This window comes from Sabethes cyaneus, chromosome 2, assembly GCF_943734655.1.
Source record: "Sabethes cyaneus chromosome 2, idSabCyanKW18_F2, whole genome shotgun sequence".
Classification (NCBI taxonomy): Eukaryota; Metazoa; Arthropoda; class Insecta; order Diptera; family Culicidae; genus Sabethes; species Sabethes cyaneus.
In genome coordinates this window covers 6819838-6837863 of record NC_071354.1, presented here as the reverse complement: position 1 = coordinate 6837863, position 18026 = coordinate 6819838, and the positions used below count along the sequence as shown (strand labels likewise).

Here is an 18026-nt window from a genome sequence, read left to right as displayed (position 1 = left end):
GGAAATTAAACTTAATGCTCACACTGCTACAGTTTTGGAAATACCAGTAACAGAAAAAAGTGGTGACGTTCTACTAAAAAGACCAATCAGGATAGGAGACGCAGAAGTTCCTGCCGGACTCTACAAATCTCAAAATGGATTTATTAAAGCTCTAAGCATGAATTATGGCGAACAAATCACATTCAAATGGACAAAACCTGCACAAGTACACGGAATTCTCTCAAAAGTCGAAATTAATTTAAACCAAACTTCAGAACACGAAAAGCTAAGCTGTCAGGATGTCGCGAAACTCATTAGAATTTCGCACCTGAACATAGAAGAAAAACATGCTTTACTTAATGTACTTTCGAAACATTCAAATATTATACACGACGAAAATTTTAAATTATCGTGCACTTCATCCATACAACATCAAATAAAAACGGTTGACGACATACCCATCCATACAAAAACATATCGGTATCCCCACGTTCATAAGCAAGAGGTCGAAAAACAAATCAATGAAATGCTTGCTGATGGAATAATACAGCACTCGATTTCACCCTGGACCTCGCCCATCTGGATCGTGCCAAAAAAGGCCGATGCCAGCGGGAAACAGAAATGGCGCGTAGTCGTAGACTATCGAAAGCTAAATGAACGGACAATCGACGACAAGTTTCCGATTCCAAATATCGATGAAATTCTAGACAGGTTAGGAAGAAGCATGTACTTCACTACCCTTGACCTTAAATCTGGATTTCATCAAATCGAAGTCAATCCAAGAGACCGCCCGAAAGCAGCGTTCAGCACAGACAAAGGACACTTTGAATTTATCAGAATGCCCTTTGGCCTTAAAAATGCTCCCTCAACTTTCCAGAGAGCTATGAACAGCATCTTAGGCGATTTGATTGGAAATTGTTGCCTAGTTTATCTAGACGACATAATAATCTTCGGAAACTCGTTGCAGCAACATCTGGATAACCTGAACAAAGTACTACACAAACTAGAAAAAGCAAACTTGAAGATACAACTTGACAAGTGCGAGTTTCTTCAGAAAGAATGCGAATTCTTGGGACATGTAGTCACACAAGATGGAATCAAACCGAACCCGAACAAGATCGATAAAATTATAAACTGGCCAATACCAAAAACACCAACCGAAATTAAAGGCTTTCTCGGTATTCTGGGTTATTATAGAAAATTCATCCGAGACTTTGCGAAATTAACGAAACCAATGACCAAATGTCTTAAAAAAGATGCACAGATTATACATAATGCGGAATTCATCCAATGTTTCAATGATTGTAAAAAAATTCTAACTACAGACCCTCTGCTGAAATACCCTGACTTCGAAAGAAAATTTATTCTCGAAACCGATGCTAGCGATTTTGCTTTAGGATCTGTCTTGTCCCAACGCTTCGACGATGGCAAAGAACACCCAATTGCATATGCTTCACGTACACTGAATGATACCGAAGTGGGATATTCAGCAACGGAAAAAGAATTATTAGCTATCGTATGGTCCGTAAAGCATTTTAGACCTTACCTATTTGGAACTAAGTTTGAAATCAGAACAGATCACAAACCGTTAATCTGGCTTAGACAGAAAAACGATCTCAACAAACGACTTCTTCATTGGAAATTGGCCCTAGAAGAATTCGAATTCGAAATAAACTACAAAAAAGGGACACAAAACAGTAACGCAGATGCTCTTTCCAGAATTCAACCTGAAATAGAAGTAAACGCAAACACTTCCAGTGACAGCATGACACAACATTCTGCAGACACTGACGACAGTGATTTCATTCCCTCAACCGAGAGACCGCTCAATGATTTTAGAAACCAAATAGTTTTAGAAATTTCTAACGAAAATAGCATAGAGTGCAACACAATCTTTAGAAACTACCATAGAACAATTATCAAAAAACCAGTGTTCAGCCCCGCTATACTTATAAACATTCTAAAGGAACGCGCATCACCGAACTGTGCTAACGGCCTTTTCTGTGACCAACACACACTCCTTAATTTGCAAACGATTTATAAGAATTATTTCTCTAGAGCAAAAACATTCAAAATCTATTGGACTGAAAAAATTCTCACAGATGTTACCGATGAATTAGAGCAAAACCAAATTATACAAAACCAACATGATGCCAACCATCGAGGTATCAACGAAACTACGAGACACCTAGCCCAAACATATTTTTTCCCACACATGAAGTCCCAAGTAACACGTTATATAAATTTATGCAAATTGTGCCAAAAATCCAAGTACGAACGGCGACCCTACAAACAAAAATTCCTATTAACTGAAATCCCAGATAAACCCCTTAAAATTGTGCATATGGACATTTTTATTATCAAAGAGAAGCATTATCTCACCTTCTGTGATAAATTTTCTAGACTTGTACTTGCACTACCAATTAGAACTCGGAACAGTGTGCACATCCTTCAATCTATCTCGAAATTTCTCGGAACACTAGGAAAACCTTCCCTCATAGTGATGGATCAAGAACCAGCGTTTACATCTGCCGTAATACGCGAATTCCTCGAAGATAACCAAGTCCAATACCATTATACCAGTGTTGGACAATCATCCTCAAATGGGACAATAGAAATCGTTCACCGTACCCTACGGGAACTACATAACATTTTATCCAACAAACCCTCTACAAAAAACCTCTCCGAAACTGCAAAAATAAACCTAGCTGTGTCCATCTACAATGATTCCATCCACTCCCAAACTAACTACACACCAAAAGAGCTTTTCTATGGCATAAAAAACCAAGAACAGCTTCCCGAAGACTTAGAAGAACGCATTCGCCTGAAAGAAAAGTTTTATCAGGAATTCATTCTTCATAACACAAAAGCGAAGCAAAAACAACTTGAAAAGATAAACAAGACAAGAGAAAATCCTGAACATTTCTACCCAAATGACATAGCGTATATGCGCAAAAGAAATAATCTTAAACACCAGGAAAGATATAAAGAAATTAAAATCACAGAAAACAGAGACGTCAATGTTATAGACGATACTGGACAAAAGATACACAAAACCAAATTGAAAAGAAAAAGGAAAACAAGCCAACCAACATAACACTAATACCCATTTTTTTCTGGTTCTGTTTTAGCTCTTCTCTTTTCAGCCTACAACAAAATGACAACAGTTATCCACACCACCCTCATCATCCTCATCATTATCCATACAACCTCAACCAACCCCTTATCTCATTTACAAATTACGGATTTGAACAACAATCCTGGTATTTTTGCTTTGAAAATTGGAAGAACATACTTAAAACAAGGTTACCATAAGCTTATTCATGAATTCAAGTTACATGCGTTCCATTCAATACTTAGACAATACGAAGCAATAATAACTGATTTAGAAGGGAACCCTCAATTAGATGAAATCACTAAAATTGTAAAACAAAAACACATGCAAGCTAGTACAATATTACAAACATTAACTCCAAGATACAAACAAAAAAGAAGCATTGAAATATTAGGTTCAGTAATCAAATCAATTACGGGTAACCTTGATAACGAAGACCTTTTAAAGCTAACCAATCAAATTCAAAATATTAGAAATTCTAATAACATATTGATAAATGAGAATAATGAACAAATTAGAATAAATGACATGTTCGGCAAACGTATGAATAACCTCACGAAGCAAATATTCAAGCAATCAGTCGAAATTAGTAAAATCGTTAAACAAGCTAGATTAGGGCTAGACAAATCATTCGACTGGCAGCACACACTTCACATTCATAATATCATCTTCAACCTGGACGACATACGTTACCATCTAGACATCATCTTCGGCGCAATCCAGCTCTCCAGACTAGGAGTAATTTCGACAGCACTTCTTCTGCCTAAGGAATTAGAGTTGGCCACGCAAATTCTACAGTCGCAAGGCATAAATATCAGCAACCACGATCAAACGTATGAATACCTGGAGTCTGCAGCATACCATCACGACGGTTCGATAATCATCATTATAAAAATCCCAAAAATTCGAGAAGGCTACTACCAGCTACTCCGTATCGAACCAATTCCGATTGATAGGAAGGTGATTGAGATCACTAGTAAATTTGCTATTACCAACAATGTCGAATCTTTTCTATTGGACGAAAAATGTGGTCAAATCGAAGGAACATCCCTATGTGACATACAGAATCTTATAAATGTTACCGATGATCAATGCTACCATCAATTGTTCCATGGTAATCCAAGCAGATGTACTTTCGCCAGCCACCCCGATTCGTTAGAAATCCAAGTTGTGGAAAACAGTGGAATACTGGTGAAAAACGCTATCAAACCCGTTCATCTTGAAAACACCTGCGGATTCGGAGCAAAAAATCTCACCGGATCATTTTTCGTAACGTTCGACAATTGTTCGATTGAAATCGACCAACAGCGTTTCGATAGCAAAACTTTCAAATTTTCTTCAGAACCTATCATTCTTCCACTTCATTTCGTCAATGTTAAGAAAATCAACGCCAAAGTTAAACCCATGGAAGAGCTCCAGGACTTGCAGTTTAGCAATCGTCACAGGATAAATCGTTTAGAGAACACAAATCAACGAAACAACCTGACAAACTTTGTAAGCATCATCATGTTAACAATGATCGTTACAGCTGTTCTGATCTACATCATCAAGGAACTCCAACAACTTAGGCGGAGGACGGCTGTTCGAGTTCCCGAATCCAGTTCATAGGTTGAACCGAGACGTTTCAATCTAGCAAGGGGGAAGTTATGGACATTCCCGCACCGTGTACCAGACGGCCGACTATCCGAATCTACAACGTCAGCAACACGTGGGCTCTTCGCAAGTTTCATCATAGTAACTTCGTCAGCAAAGCAGCCAACACAACATTCCAGACCAAAACGGAGACATGCTGCCAGCGCAACGGATACGGTTTCCCTGATGCAGCAAGACTTCGGCACCGGGCACTCACCAGCAGCGGTGGAGCGGATGCAGAATCCCTGACGCAGCAGGTGTGTGGCCAGTGATAGTCAGGTAGTTAGGTTCGTTTAGTCAGGAGCTCAGTTCAGTCTAAGTTATCGTTTTGTTGAGTGAAGAAGTGAATGTAATTAGTAATAAGTTGTGAAGTAATAAATATTTTTTTTATTGATAATCACATGGAGTGATCCATATTTATATAGCAGGAGATGCTTCATAAGCTAAAACGAAAAAAAAATAATTAAAATAACTTATTAGGCTTACCTATTAGCTAGGCCGTGTGGCTCCGTCGTCTGCCCAAAACCGCAGTTTTGAGACCAGGCAGCCGGGAACCACCCAACATCGCACCTCCTAGCTTGGCTACTCAATAGAGCAGTACTAGGTATGGCCACGGGGAGCCGCTAGGTAGGGGCTTGGGATGGCTAGAGCTATATTGCACGCTCCTCATTTGCCCTATTCCATACTCTAAATTTTCGTGTAAATTTGTCGGCAAAACGCCGACGCGAGCCGTTGCCAAGTAACATTTTTGACCTGGCATTTGCCCGAAGTCAGCCTTTTTTATTTTTTTTTGTCGGAAGATTTGACCACTGCGACCATTATTTTGATCTATTGTGGTATCAAGTCATATTTTCGTTTTTTTTAATCCATTCTATTTACGTAAAAATTGGGATTTTGGTAAGTAAATCGGTAATTTTTACTTCAATATTCAATACGGTCTATCAAAAAAGGGCCGACCTGGACCGATGTGATCTCAATTAATTTCGGAGGCCAATATATTACTAAACATCTACACAAAATTTGATTTGCTGTTTTTAAAGCAGTTTTTACGTTATTGACATTTGAAAAGACATATTTTTTTAGAAAAAATGCCTGTATATTCGGAACCGAAGGAGATAGCAACTTGATTCCTTCAAACAAAATGTGCGTTTTCTATGCGTGTGAAAGTGCTCAGAAGGTATGATTTGTGAGAAATAAACACGAAAGAAGATATAAACAAAAAACGGATTTTTTAGGTCCACCTCGACCAAAAAACTTTAAATAGCTCCAGCCCATAAGAGATATAACTTTCAATTCTTTAACAAAGTTACTTAAAATTTAATGTTCTTTAACTTTGCTGAACATTTTATTCAGCTAACTTAAGCCATAAAAAAGTTTATATTTTGCACTCGCTTACAATGATGGACACCCTATTGTCATATACACCACAAAATGCGGAAGTTAAAATAACAAATTTTTTCCGAACATACTAGGGTCTATTTCTAATTCCCGTCGTAGTGAGTAAAGCCATTTTAATTTTCATCATTTGCTGGATGGATTTAATGAATACTCTAAAAGTTCTTGTGCTGATTTGACTAAAACATACTTACCTTCCGATCCGTGAAGTTTGAAATCACCGAAAAGCGATTATCGAAGCACTTTATTGAAATTACGCAACTGACTTTATTTCTTAAATTGGTCGTACCGTTTTAAAATCCGTCCATCAAAATTTTTCATCGTCCGAACTAAAAATCACAACAATGTTTACGAAGCTAACGCGCATTAATTTGTGTAGGACGGCATGACAAATGTTATTCTGCAAAATTTCTGCAGGTCAGGCAAGTTTTCCTGGCTGTAGAATAACGACAATGCCTTGTGTGAGTTATTTTCATTTATAAATGACGGAAATTCAAACGATTAGTCGACATTTTCTTCTTCGTCGCACGAAAAAACGTTGGAAATTTGGCTGGTAGGACTTCTTTAATGATAAAAAGCATTTGAATAGATCTCAGCTCACTTTGATTGATCGCGAATGATAGACAACAAACTAAATTATTAGGGAACAACTAGTCTTGCATTGTGTGTCATAAAAATGCTGATATTTTTAATAATTTGTGTTGGATAGAACGGGAATAGGTAATTACTACGAAGCAGCAACCTACCCTATATACCTAAGACTAACAGTTTTAGCGTAATTACTTTTATCCACCTAGATTTGGGTTTCATTTCACGTTGGGGCATTTATTAAGTTGTTTAAATTCTGTTTCCTGTTTCAATTCCCAGGTGTGGATCGACGCGGCGTCGCAGATCTTTTTCTCGCTCGGGCCCGGCTTCGGCACGTTGCTGGCCCTGTCCAGCTACAACAAGTTCAACAACAACTGCTACCGAGACGCCCTGCTGACGAGCAGCATCAACTGTTTGACCAGCTTCCTGGCAGGGTTTGTGATTTTCTCCGTACTGGGCTACATGGCGAACGTGCAGAACAAATCGATCGAGGATGTCGGTCTGGAAGGGCCGGGACTGGTGTTTATCGTGTACCCGGAAGCGATTGCCATGATGAAGGGATCCATCTTTTGGTCGATCATTTTCTTTCTGATGCTGATTACGTTGGGACTGGATAGTACTTTCGGTGGATTGGAAGCGATGATTACGGCGCTGTGCGATGAGTACCCACGGGTTATCGGTCGGCGGCGGGAGCTGTTCGTACTGATCTTGCTGGCGTTGATCTACATTTGTGCCCTGCCAACGATGACTTACGTAAGTGTTTAACTTTTTCGTTTCTATTTATAAGGGAAATGATTTGTTTACTCTACCGTCTTTATGGAGCGTTGAAGTCACCAACCGACACCGAATGATGAGCTTTTTCTTAGTTTAAACGCTCAAAGCTTCCGTCGTTGTGCACAGGCTTGCCACATTAAAAGCTTTGATGGCTATCAAATTAGAGTTACAAGGTGCTTGCCAGTGAGTGCTTATCTTCAACCACTGAACATCGAAAGTCCATCAGTCCGTAAAGGTTTACTGTTTGGGTAGGGAAAAGTAATCCAGAAGCCGAGAGCGGTTCGTACTCGAGAGCAATCGGAAGGATAAAAATCAGGAGGAATAAATAAAACCTAACCACTATCAATTGTATTCTGATTCTTTTCAATGTCGTTGGTACGAATGAGTGGAGAGGGCAGTAGAAATCAATTCAATTTAGCGTTTGACTGGGGATGCTGTTTTCCTCCCGCCCGTTCTCACATCAACAAGTGGCGATGGCAACAGTGCTAACATTGCCTTCCAACTTGATAATGATAGAACGAGAAAAAAACCAAGACTCTTGTGTGGAACCTCGGTGTATCTAAATAAGTTGAATTGATAGCAGATAATAGAACGAACCGGTGGTGGAGGAGAAAAAAAACACATAAAACTAGGGCAGCTTCCACTCGACACCGGGACTCAGTTTGCGCGGCATCCTTGGAAGTAGGGATAAATAATGTTTGCGTTAATGCAATCACTTCACCGGACAGCCCCGTCCAGGATGATACAGTGGAAACGTTTACTGCTTTACTGCCAATTTCATGTTTAAATGCATGAGTCGAACGTTGTTCGTTCGACTCGGACTGGACTGGACGTCCACAATCACACGGCCGGTGGTGGCCACGTGAGTTTGGTGAAATTCTGCTTGAGTTCACTACTCGAACCAAGGAACCAAGGAAATCTGCTATGATGTGAATTAGTCATCGAAACGATAATTTTATGCATCTGTAAGTTTGGGTCGTGTTGAGTACAACAGTGCCGAAATGGTCGCGTCGTTTGCACCCGTTTGGTTCCGAAAAGGCAGCAAACAAAAACAAACGATATGTCAAACTCGTACAAGCTCATTAAAGATTCATGGGCTAGCTCGGGGTTCTGCTCTGTTCGGTCTTGGGGAGAAGGTTTGTAGAACAAATCGGTGCCACTTGTTGCTTCAAGCTTTTAAAGAGAAGTGGATGCATACTGGATTTTGCAGTTTTTGATTCCGTCCCATGTGATGTATGTATGCTTCCTTCAGGGCGAGTATCTCGAACCGCTGATTATTCTTATCTCTTTTAACTTCGTTGACTTCGAGCTCATAGTTTTAAAGTTTAAAAACTAAAGCCTGGATGAAAGTTAATATGGACGCAGAGAACAACCTATAATTCGCGACTGGAGTGACGCAAAAAAAATCATGAATGACTGGTTTGCAGTACTTTTTTCTAAATAGAACTCGTTATCAGTGATGCCAGCGTACAGTGGTCCAACAGGGCGAATAGCGGAACTTTTTTCTTAGTTTCTTTTGCTTTCATTTTAGCTTAGCTTTTCTTGCTGACATTTTACAAGAATACAACATTCTAAGCAATTATCAAAGCACTCAAAATACACATTTTTGCAGAAGACTGCGAATCTTTTGGACCTTTACTTGCTAAGTTATCATATTCAAGCATATTCAAGCTCTAAAATTCCATAGCTTCACGAGCCTATAAGGTAAAATGAGGTAAGCGGATTTATGAAATCAGCGCTTCATCTTAAAGCTTAAGTCGAGTACTATAAACTTGTATGGGTTCCACTTGTCCCCAACCACCCAAATGAGAGTACCGCAAGCATACGTTTTATGTGTTTCGCGTTTGCTAAAGACTCGATACAGGTCCATTCTTTTGTGTTAGTAGATAGACACATGGTTTCTTCGGCAAAGTTATAGAAAATATAGAGGCAAACAACTTTGCTAAAGAAATGACATTTCTATCTCTATTGAGTGCAGAGCCATAGAGCATTTTCTTTAGAAATTCTTTAAAAATTAGTTTTTCATACTTAGCTTACGTTGCTTGAATTTTACAAGAGTATATGGTTCTAGGTGATTATTAAAGGACTCAAAACACATGTTTTTGCAGAAGGTTGAAAATCTCTAGGACTTTTCCTTACAAAGTTATCGCTTATTTAAGCTTTATTTTTCCTTACCTTCACGAGCCAAAAGCGATAACTTTGAAAGGAAAAGTCCTAGAGATTTTCAACCTCCTACAAAAACGTGTGTTTTGAGTCCTTCAATAATCGCTTAGAATAATATATTCTTGTAAAATGAAACCAACACAAGGCAAGTATGGAAAACTAATTTTAAAGAATAAAGAAGAATTAAAGCATTCTGGGATATTTACCACGTCTGTTTGTCTCTCTTCAGCGATTTGTTATAATTTTTTGTTGCGTTTTTGGTTTGATGGCGTCGTGTTTTGGTAGTCTTTTTGGGCATATCTTATTGGTGTTTTGCTGTCCTTTATTTTATTATTTTGTATCTATTTATAGTGATTTTGTCGTTTTGTATTTTTCTTTGGCGTCTTTTCACCGCATTTTTGTCGTCTTTCGTCTTTTCGGCTACTTGCCTTCACTTCTTAGTCATTTTCCGTAGCCTTTTTACTGTTTTCACTGCCGTTTTGTCGTCTATTTGCTGTTTCTTTTGTTGCCTTTTTGTCATCTTACCGTTTTCTGTTCGTCATATTAGCCTTTAGTTGAGCCTTTACGGCGTCTTTTATCGATTTTTTGTCATCTCTCTATTGTCTTTTCTTCGTATTCGTTGTCTATTTGTCATGTCTCGGTCGTATTTTTGTTGTCTTTTGATTATCTTTTTGCTATGTCTTTTTAAAGCATTTTTGTCGCTTGTTTTCGGCGGTTTCTTTCCATTCGTTTATTGTTAGGACAACAAAAATGTTTTTCGTCGTTTTCCTGACGAATATTCACCACCGTTTCGTCGTCTTCTTTGATCATTTTATGTTCTGTTTGCCACGTTTTTAAACGTTCTTTGCCACATTTTGTCGTGTTTTTACTGTCGCTGTTTTGGTGTCTTTTCGTCGTCTTTTACTCGTTTTGTGCTCACTAGTGCTCAATAGAAAATGTATTTTATAAAAAAAAATAACTCATATCCTTCAAATATTTTTTTTTGCCCCCCGATTTTTCAAGCCAAAAACTTTAAAAAAAATTTACAATGGTCTTATAGTCATTTAGTAGCCTTTTACTTTTTTATGCATTTTTTCGGCGTCTTTTCATCGTGTTTTTGCTGCTTTTTGCTGTTCTTTCATAATTTTTTCGTGTACTTGTCATTACTTTTTCGTTATCTTTCTATCGTCTTGTTGTCGCTATTTCGTCGTTTTCCGTCATCATATTGTTGTCTGTTCGATGCTTTTTCGCCGTCTGTCGTCTTTTCATATTCTTTTTACCATCGTTTACGTTTCTTCGTGCTTTTGCAATGTTTTTGACGCGGTTTTTTGTCGTGCTTTTTTTCTTGCTGTTTACGCGCTTGTTCGTCGTCTTCATCGTATTATGATGTTTTTTCTGTCCTCAGTTCATCGTTATTTTACCTCCTTTTTTGGCATTTTTCGTACTTTTTCGGTGAATTTTTAAAATTATTTGTCGTTATTTTTGTTGGTGTTTTGAAATCTATTTGTCGTCACTATTTTCACATCATCCTGCTTGTTGTCAAGACAACAAAAAGCTGCCTTCTCGTCATTCATTCTTCGACTCTTCTTCTATGCGCCATCTTTTCGTCGTCACTTTTGCCTGTTGCTTTTTAATTGTTTTTATCATGTTGTTTTTTTGCTATTTCGCCATCTTTTTATCGTCTCTTCATCGCTGTTCTGCGTCTGAAAACAGTGAATTTGTTTGTTTGGCATGCATTCGCACCTCCCGGTTAGTCATTCTGCGTCTATTTATAATCATTTCGCAGTTTTTTGTTGTGTTTGGCATTTTTTGTTGCTGCTCTGGCGTTTTTTCGGCGTCTTTTTATCGTTTTTGGCTATCTTTTGTCTTTTTTCACTATCTTTTCGCCTATTTGTCATTGCTTTTTCATCAAATTTCTATCGTTATTTCGCCGCGCATTCATCTTCGTGTTTTTATCATCTTACTAGCTGACCTGACAATAATCGTATTGCCACAAATTAAACTGTGTTGTACATAAATCGTACAGACAGACAGACAGACAGACAGACAGACAGACAGACAGACAGACAGACAGACAGACAGACAGACAGACAGACAGACAGACAGACAGACAGACAGACAGACAGACAGACAGACAGACAGACAGACAGACAGACAGACAGACAGACAGACAGACAGACAGACAGACAGACAGACAGACAGACAGACAGACAGACAGACAGACAGACAGACAGACAGACAGACAGACAGACAGACAGACAGACAGACAGACAGACAGACAGACAGACAGACAGACAGACAGACAGACAGACAGACAGACAGACAGACAGACAGACAGACAGACAGACAGACAGACAGACAGACAGACAGACAGACAGACAGACAGACAGACAGACAGACAGACAGACAGACAGACAGACAGACAGACAGACAGACAGACAGACAGACAGACAGACAGACAGACAGACAGACAGACAGACAGACAGACAGACAGACAGACAGACAGACAGACAGACAGACAGACAGACAGACAGACAGACAGACAGACAGACAGACAGACAGACAGACAGACAGACAGACAGACAGACAGACAGACAGACAGACAGACAGACAGACAGACAGACAGACAGACAGACAGACAGACAGACAGACAGACAGACAGACAGACAGACAGACAGACAGACAGACAGACAGACAGACAGACAGACAGACAGACAGACAGACAGACAGACAGACAGACAGACAGACAGACAGACAGACAGACAGACAGACAGACAGACAGACAGACAGACAGACAGACAGACAGACAGACAGACAGACAGACAGACAGACAGACAGACAGACAGACAGACAGACAGACAGACAGACAGACAGACAGACAGACAGACAGACAGACAGACAGACAGACAGACAGACAGACAGACAGACAGACAGACAGACAGACAGACAGACAGACAGACAGACAGACAGACAGACAGACAGACAGACAGACAGACAGACAGACAGACAGACAGACAGACAGACAGACAGACAGACAGACAGACAGACAGACAGACAGACAGACAGACAGACAGACAGACAGACAGACAGACAGACAGACAGACAGACAGACAGACAGACAGACAGACAGACAGACAGACAGACAGACAGACAGACAGACAGACAGACAGACAGACAGACAGACAGACAGACAGACAGACAGACAGACAGACAGACAGACAGACAGACAGACAGACAGACAGACAGACAGACAGACAGACAGACAGACAGACAGACAGACAGACAGACAGACAGACAGACAGACAGACAGACAGACAGACAGACAGACAGACAGACAGACAGACAGACAGACAGACAGACAGACAGACAGACAGACAGACAGACAGACAGACAGACAGACAGACAGACAGACAGACAGACAGACAGACAGACAGACAGACAGACAGACAGACAGACAGACAGACAGACAGACAGACAGACAGACAGACAGACAGACAGACAGACAGACAGACAGACAGACAGACAGACAGACAGACAGACAGACAGACAGACAGACAGACAGACAGACAGACAGACAGACAGACAGACAGACAGACAGACAGACAGACAGACAGACAGACAGACAGACAGACAGACAGACAGACAGACAGACAGACAGACAGACAGACAGACAGACAGACAGACAGACAGACAGACAGACAGACAGACAGACAGACAGACAGACAGACAGACAGACAGACAGACAGACAGACAGACAGACAGACAGACAGACAGACAGACAGACAGACAGACAGACAGACAGACAGACAGACAGACAGACAGACAGACAGACAGACAGACAGACAGACAGACAGACAGACAGACAGACAGACAGACAGACAGACAGACAGACAGACAGACAGACAGACAGACAGACAGACAGACAGACAGACAGACAGACAGACAGACAGACAGACAGACAGACAGACAGACAGACAGACAGACAGACAGACAGACAGACAGACAGACAGACAGACAGACAGACAGACAGACAGACAGACAGACAGACAGACAGACAGACAGACAGACAGACAGACAGACAGACAGACAGACAGACAGACAGACAGACAGACAGACAGACAGACAGACAGACAGACAGACAGACAGACAGACAGACAGACAGACAGACAGACAGACAGACAGACAGACAGACAGACAGACAGACAGACAGACAGACAGACAGACAGACAGACAGACAGACAGACAGACAGACAGACAGACAGACAGACAGACAGACAGACAGACAGACAGACAGACAGACAGACAGACAGACAGACAGACAGACAGACAGACAGACAGACAGACAGACAGACAGACAGACAGACAGACAGACAGACAGACAGACAGACAGACAGACAGACAGACAGACAGACAGACAGACAGACAGACAGACAGACAGACAGACAGACAGACAGACAGACAGACAGACAGACAGACAGACAGACAGACAGACAGACAGACAGACAGACAGACAGACAGACAGACAGACAGACAGACAGACAGACAGACAGACAGACAGACAGACAGACAGACAGACAGACAGACAGACAGACAGACAGACAGACAGACAGACAGACAGACAGACAGACAGACAGACAGACAGACAGACAGACAGACAGACAGACAGACAGACAGACAGACAGACAGACAGACAGACAGACAGACAGACAGACAGACAGACAGACAGACAGACAGACAGACAGACAGACAGACAGACAGACAGACAGACAGACAGACAGACAGACAGACAGACAGACAGACAGACAGACAGACAGACAGACAGACAGACAGACAGACAGACAGACAGACAGACAGACAGACAGACAGACAGACAGACAGACAGACAGACAGACAGACAGACAGACAGACAGACAGACAGACAGACAGACAGACAGACAGACAGACAGACAGACAGACAGACAGACAGACAGACAGACAGACAGACAGACAGACAGACAGACAGACAGACAGACAGACAGACAGACAGACAGACAGACAGACAGACAGACAGACAGACAGACAGACAGACAGACAGACAGACAGACAGACAGACAGACAGACAGACAGACAGACAGACAGACAGACAGACAGACAGACAGACAGACAGACAGACAGACAGACAGACAGACAGACAGACAGACAGACAGACAGACAGACAGACAGACAGACAGACAGACAGACAGACAGACAGACAGACAGACAGACAGACAGACAGACAGACAGACAGACAGACAGACAGACAGACAGACAGACAGACAGACAGACAGACAGACAGACAGACAGACAGACAGACAGACAGACAGACAGACAGACAGACAGACAGACAGACAGACAGACAGACAGACAGACAGACAGACAGACAGACAGACAGACAGACAGACAGACAGACAGACAGACAGACAGACAGACAGACAGACAGACAGACAGACAGACAGACAGACAGACAGACAGACAGACAGACAGACAGACAGACAGACAGACAGACAGACAGACAGACAGACAGACAGACAGACAGACAGACAGACAGACAGACAGACAGACAGACAGACAGACAGACAGACAGACAGACAGACAGAAATGCATTTTAATAGGTATGGACTCTGCCATATTTATGTCTCTTTTTCGCCATCATGCATTTCGCCAATGCAATTTAAATACAAGCCAATAAGCATTTAAGTTGCCTTAAATGCTACTTAAATGCTATTTTGGCAAAATATGCGGCTACTTTACTGCTAGCCCTCTTATAGTGCTGACAATGCTTATTTGCAGCTAGTTACCGACAAGAAGAATTTAAATAGAATTGTGGATGCCACAACAGTTATGCAGTCAAAAGGCTGATAAACAGCAACGCCAGGGATGCTAATAAACGATTGATTTACTGCTTATATTAATGCTTGTTGGTTACCTGGGTGGCGTCTGGTTTTGGTATTTTTTATCGCTTATTTCCTCAGCCTTTACCATATTTATAGTCTTCTTTATTTTGACACTTTGCTGTTTTGCTGTCGTTTACTCACTTTTTTGTCAATTTTCCATCATTCTTTTTGCTATCTTTTCAATGTACTTTCCTCGTCGTTTTTAGTATGTTTTATCGCCCTTTTGACGCTCTTTGAAACACATTTTTTTGCGTTTTTTTGTTATTACTATTGCTGTTTTTGCATCTTTGCATTTTCCTGTCCTATTTTTCTCACCGTCGTCGTCTTTCGTCATCGTTTCGATGTTAGTTTGTTGTATTTTCGTCTATTTGTACAATTTGTACGTCGCCCTGTTTGTTACCAAGACAATAAAAAACTGTCTTTTCACTGGTTTGTCGTCGTTCTTTCGTCGTGTTTCTGTTGTATATTCCATCTTTTCGTCGTCTTTTTGACACCTTATTGTTGTCTTTTCGATACCTTTTCGCCGTCTTTTTGTCATTGCTTTGTTTTCATCTCTTCGTATACGTCGTTTTTTAGTCATCCTTCTGTCATATTTCTGTTGCCTTTTCATGGTCTTTTTGTCATTATTTACGTATTTACGTCGTTTTTTCGTCGTTTTTAACGTCTGATTTAGGCATTTTTTGTTGTTTATTCCGTCGGCCTTAGTCGTTTTCATAGTCTTTTTTGTTTGACGCCCCTTAGACACTGTTAAATGTCTATATTTCTTAGTTGTTTTTAGTCATGTTTTTTATTGCTGTTTTGTCGCGTTTCCGTCGTTTTTGTCATCTTTTCATCGTCTTTTGTCGTCGTTTGGTCAATCTTTTTGTTGTCTGTTCGTCACTTCCGTCAATTCCGTGTCAATTTTCCGTCAAGGTTACCTTTCTACTGTCTTTTCAGTTGTTTCATCGCCGTTTTTGGCATGCTTCATTTTAATTTTTAGCGTCGCTATTCTGACGTTCTTATAAAACATTTTGTTGTGTTTCTTGTTTTTTTTTGTCGCTGTTTTGGCGTCTTTGCATCGCAGTTTTATGCCGTGGTTTTGCCGCTTTTCATCATAATTTTGTTAACTTTTCATCGTGTTTTCGCCATCTTCTTATCACTTTTTCATTTTGACTTCTCTTCGTTGTCTTTTCTTCATATTTTAGACCTCTTTTCGTCGCCTTATTATTGTGTTTTCTGAAGGTTTTCCATACCTAGGTTCTCCTTATAACCCTTCAGAACATTACACACCATTGATTTTAGCATTTTTAGCATTTAGCCAACTTTGATACGTACCACTCTGGGTTTTTCACATGTTTGTGCAGGTTTTTTTTCACTTGGTTCGAGTTCCATTATGTTCTTTTGTCCGCAACGTGGTGGAATTTTTTGATAAAGCTTCCCAAGTTGTTATTCATAAACATGTTATAACAAAGTAACAAAGTTACGTCAAATGGTTCTAGTACCTACCATAAGAGGCGTGCCTGTGACGCACGAGGGGCGTCCAGATTTAATTTTAGTCACACTTTTAAGCGTGGTTTATGTGGACTGCAAGAGTACAAATAAAAATTTCTTTCTCAAATATCGAATTTACGAAATTCTTGTTGAATTAAAATTTCCCGTTTTTGCAGGGTGGTGTCTATTTGGTGAACTTCCTTGGTGTCTATTTGGTGAACTTCCTGAACGTTTACGGGCCCGGTTTGGCGATTCTGTTTGTCGTATTCATCGAGGCGGCCGGTGTGTTTTGGTTCTACGGCGTGGAGAACTTCTCCGCCGACATCGAGCAGATGTTGGGCAAGAAACCGTCACTATTTTGGCGCATCTGCTGGAAGTACATCAGTCCGACGTTTTTGTTTGTGAGTATTCCTTCTGTTGATGATTTAGGAAATATGTGACATTAATTGTTTTCTTTACCATTTTGTAGTGCATTCTGGTGTTTTCGCTGCTGGGTTACGAAGGCATGCTCGAAGGGGAGTACAAATATCCTGAGTGGAGCGTAGCAGCCGGTTGGGTACTTACACTTTCCTCGGTGCTGTGCATTCCCCTGTATGTGATGTACAAATTTATGATCAGTGACGGTAGCTTGCGGAGCGTAAGTTCTACTTCATCTTACTCTGAAACAATTCAAGAAAAATTACTAATTTAAATTTCAGCGCCTTCGTCAGACCTTTAAACCGGAACCGCTGATACCGACGGCTGTGCCCGGTCAGATCTACACCGGAACCGCTGTCTGACAAGATTGCGCCGACGTCGACGCCTCCTCCGCCGTTCTGTTGCAACGAAAACAAACAGCATGCCATCGTTGCCAGGCCAACCGCAGCAAGCTTCAGTGCTGCTGCTGCTGCTGCGGTCGCTGCGCTTGTTGCTTTGATCGTATCGATTCACCAACGAACTGTAGTTGTTCCCCAAACTACTACTGCTACTACTACTATTACAACTACGAAGATCCTTCTAGCGAGTGTCCACCCAACAGT

The 18026-nt window shown here is 40.9% G+C and overlaps 1 protein-coding gene across 1 annotated transcript in view; it reads left to right on the top strand.

The window, feature by feature from the left end:
- Positions 1-17786, top strand: part of LOC128738264 (sodium-dependent serotonin transporter) — a 46025-nt gene extending 28239 nt beyond the window's left edge. The window contains exons 4-7 of the mRNA XM_053833269.1: positions 6989-7462; positions 17184-17408; positions 17477-17644; positions 17706-17786. Coding sequence (XP_053689244.1) covers positions 6989-7462; positions 17184-17408; positions 17477-17644; positions 17706-17786 — 948 coding nt within the window. The remainder of the gene's footprint in view (positions 1-6988; positions 7463-17183; positions 17409-17476; positions 17645-17705) is intronic.
- The last annotated feature ends 240 nt before the right edge of the window (positions 17787-18026 follow it).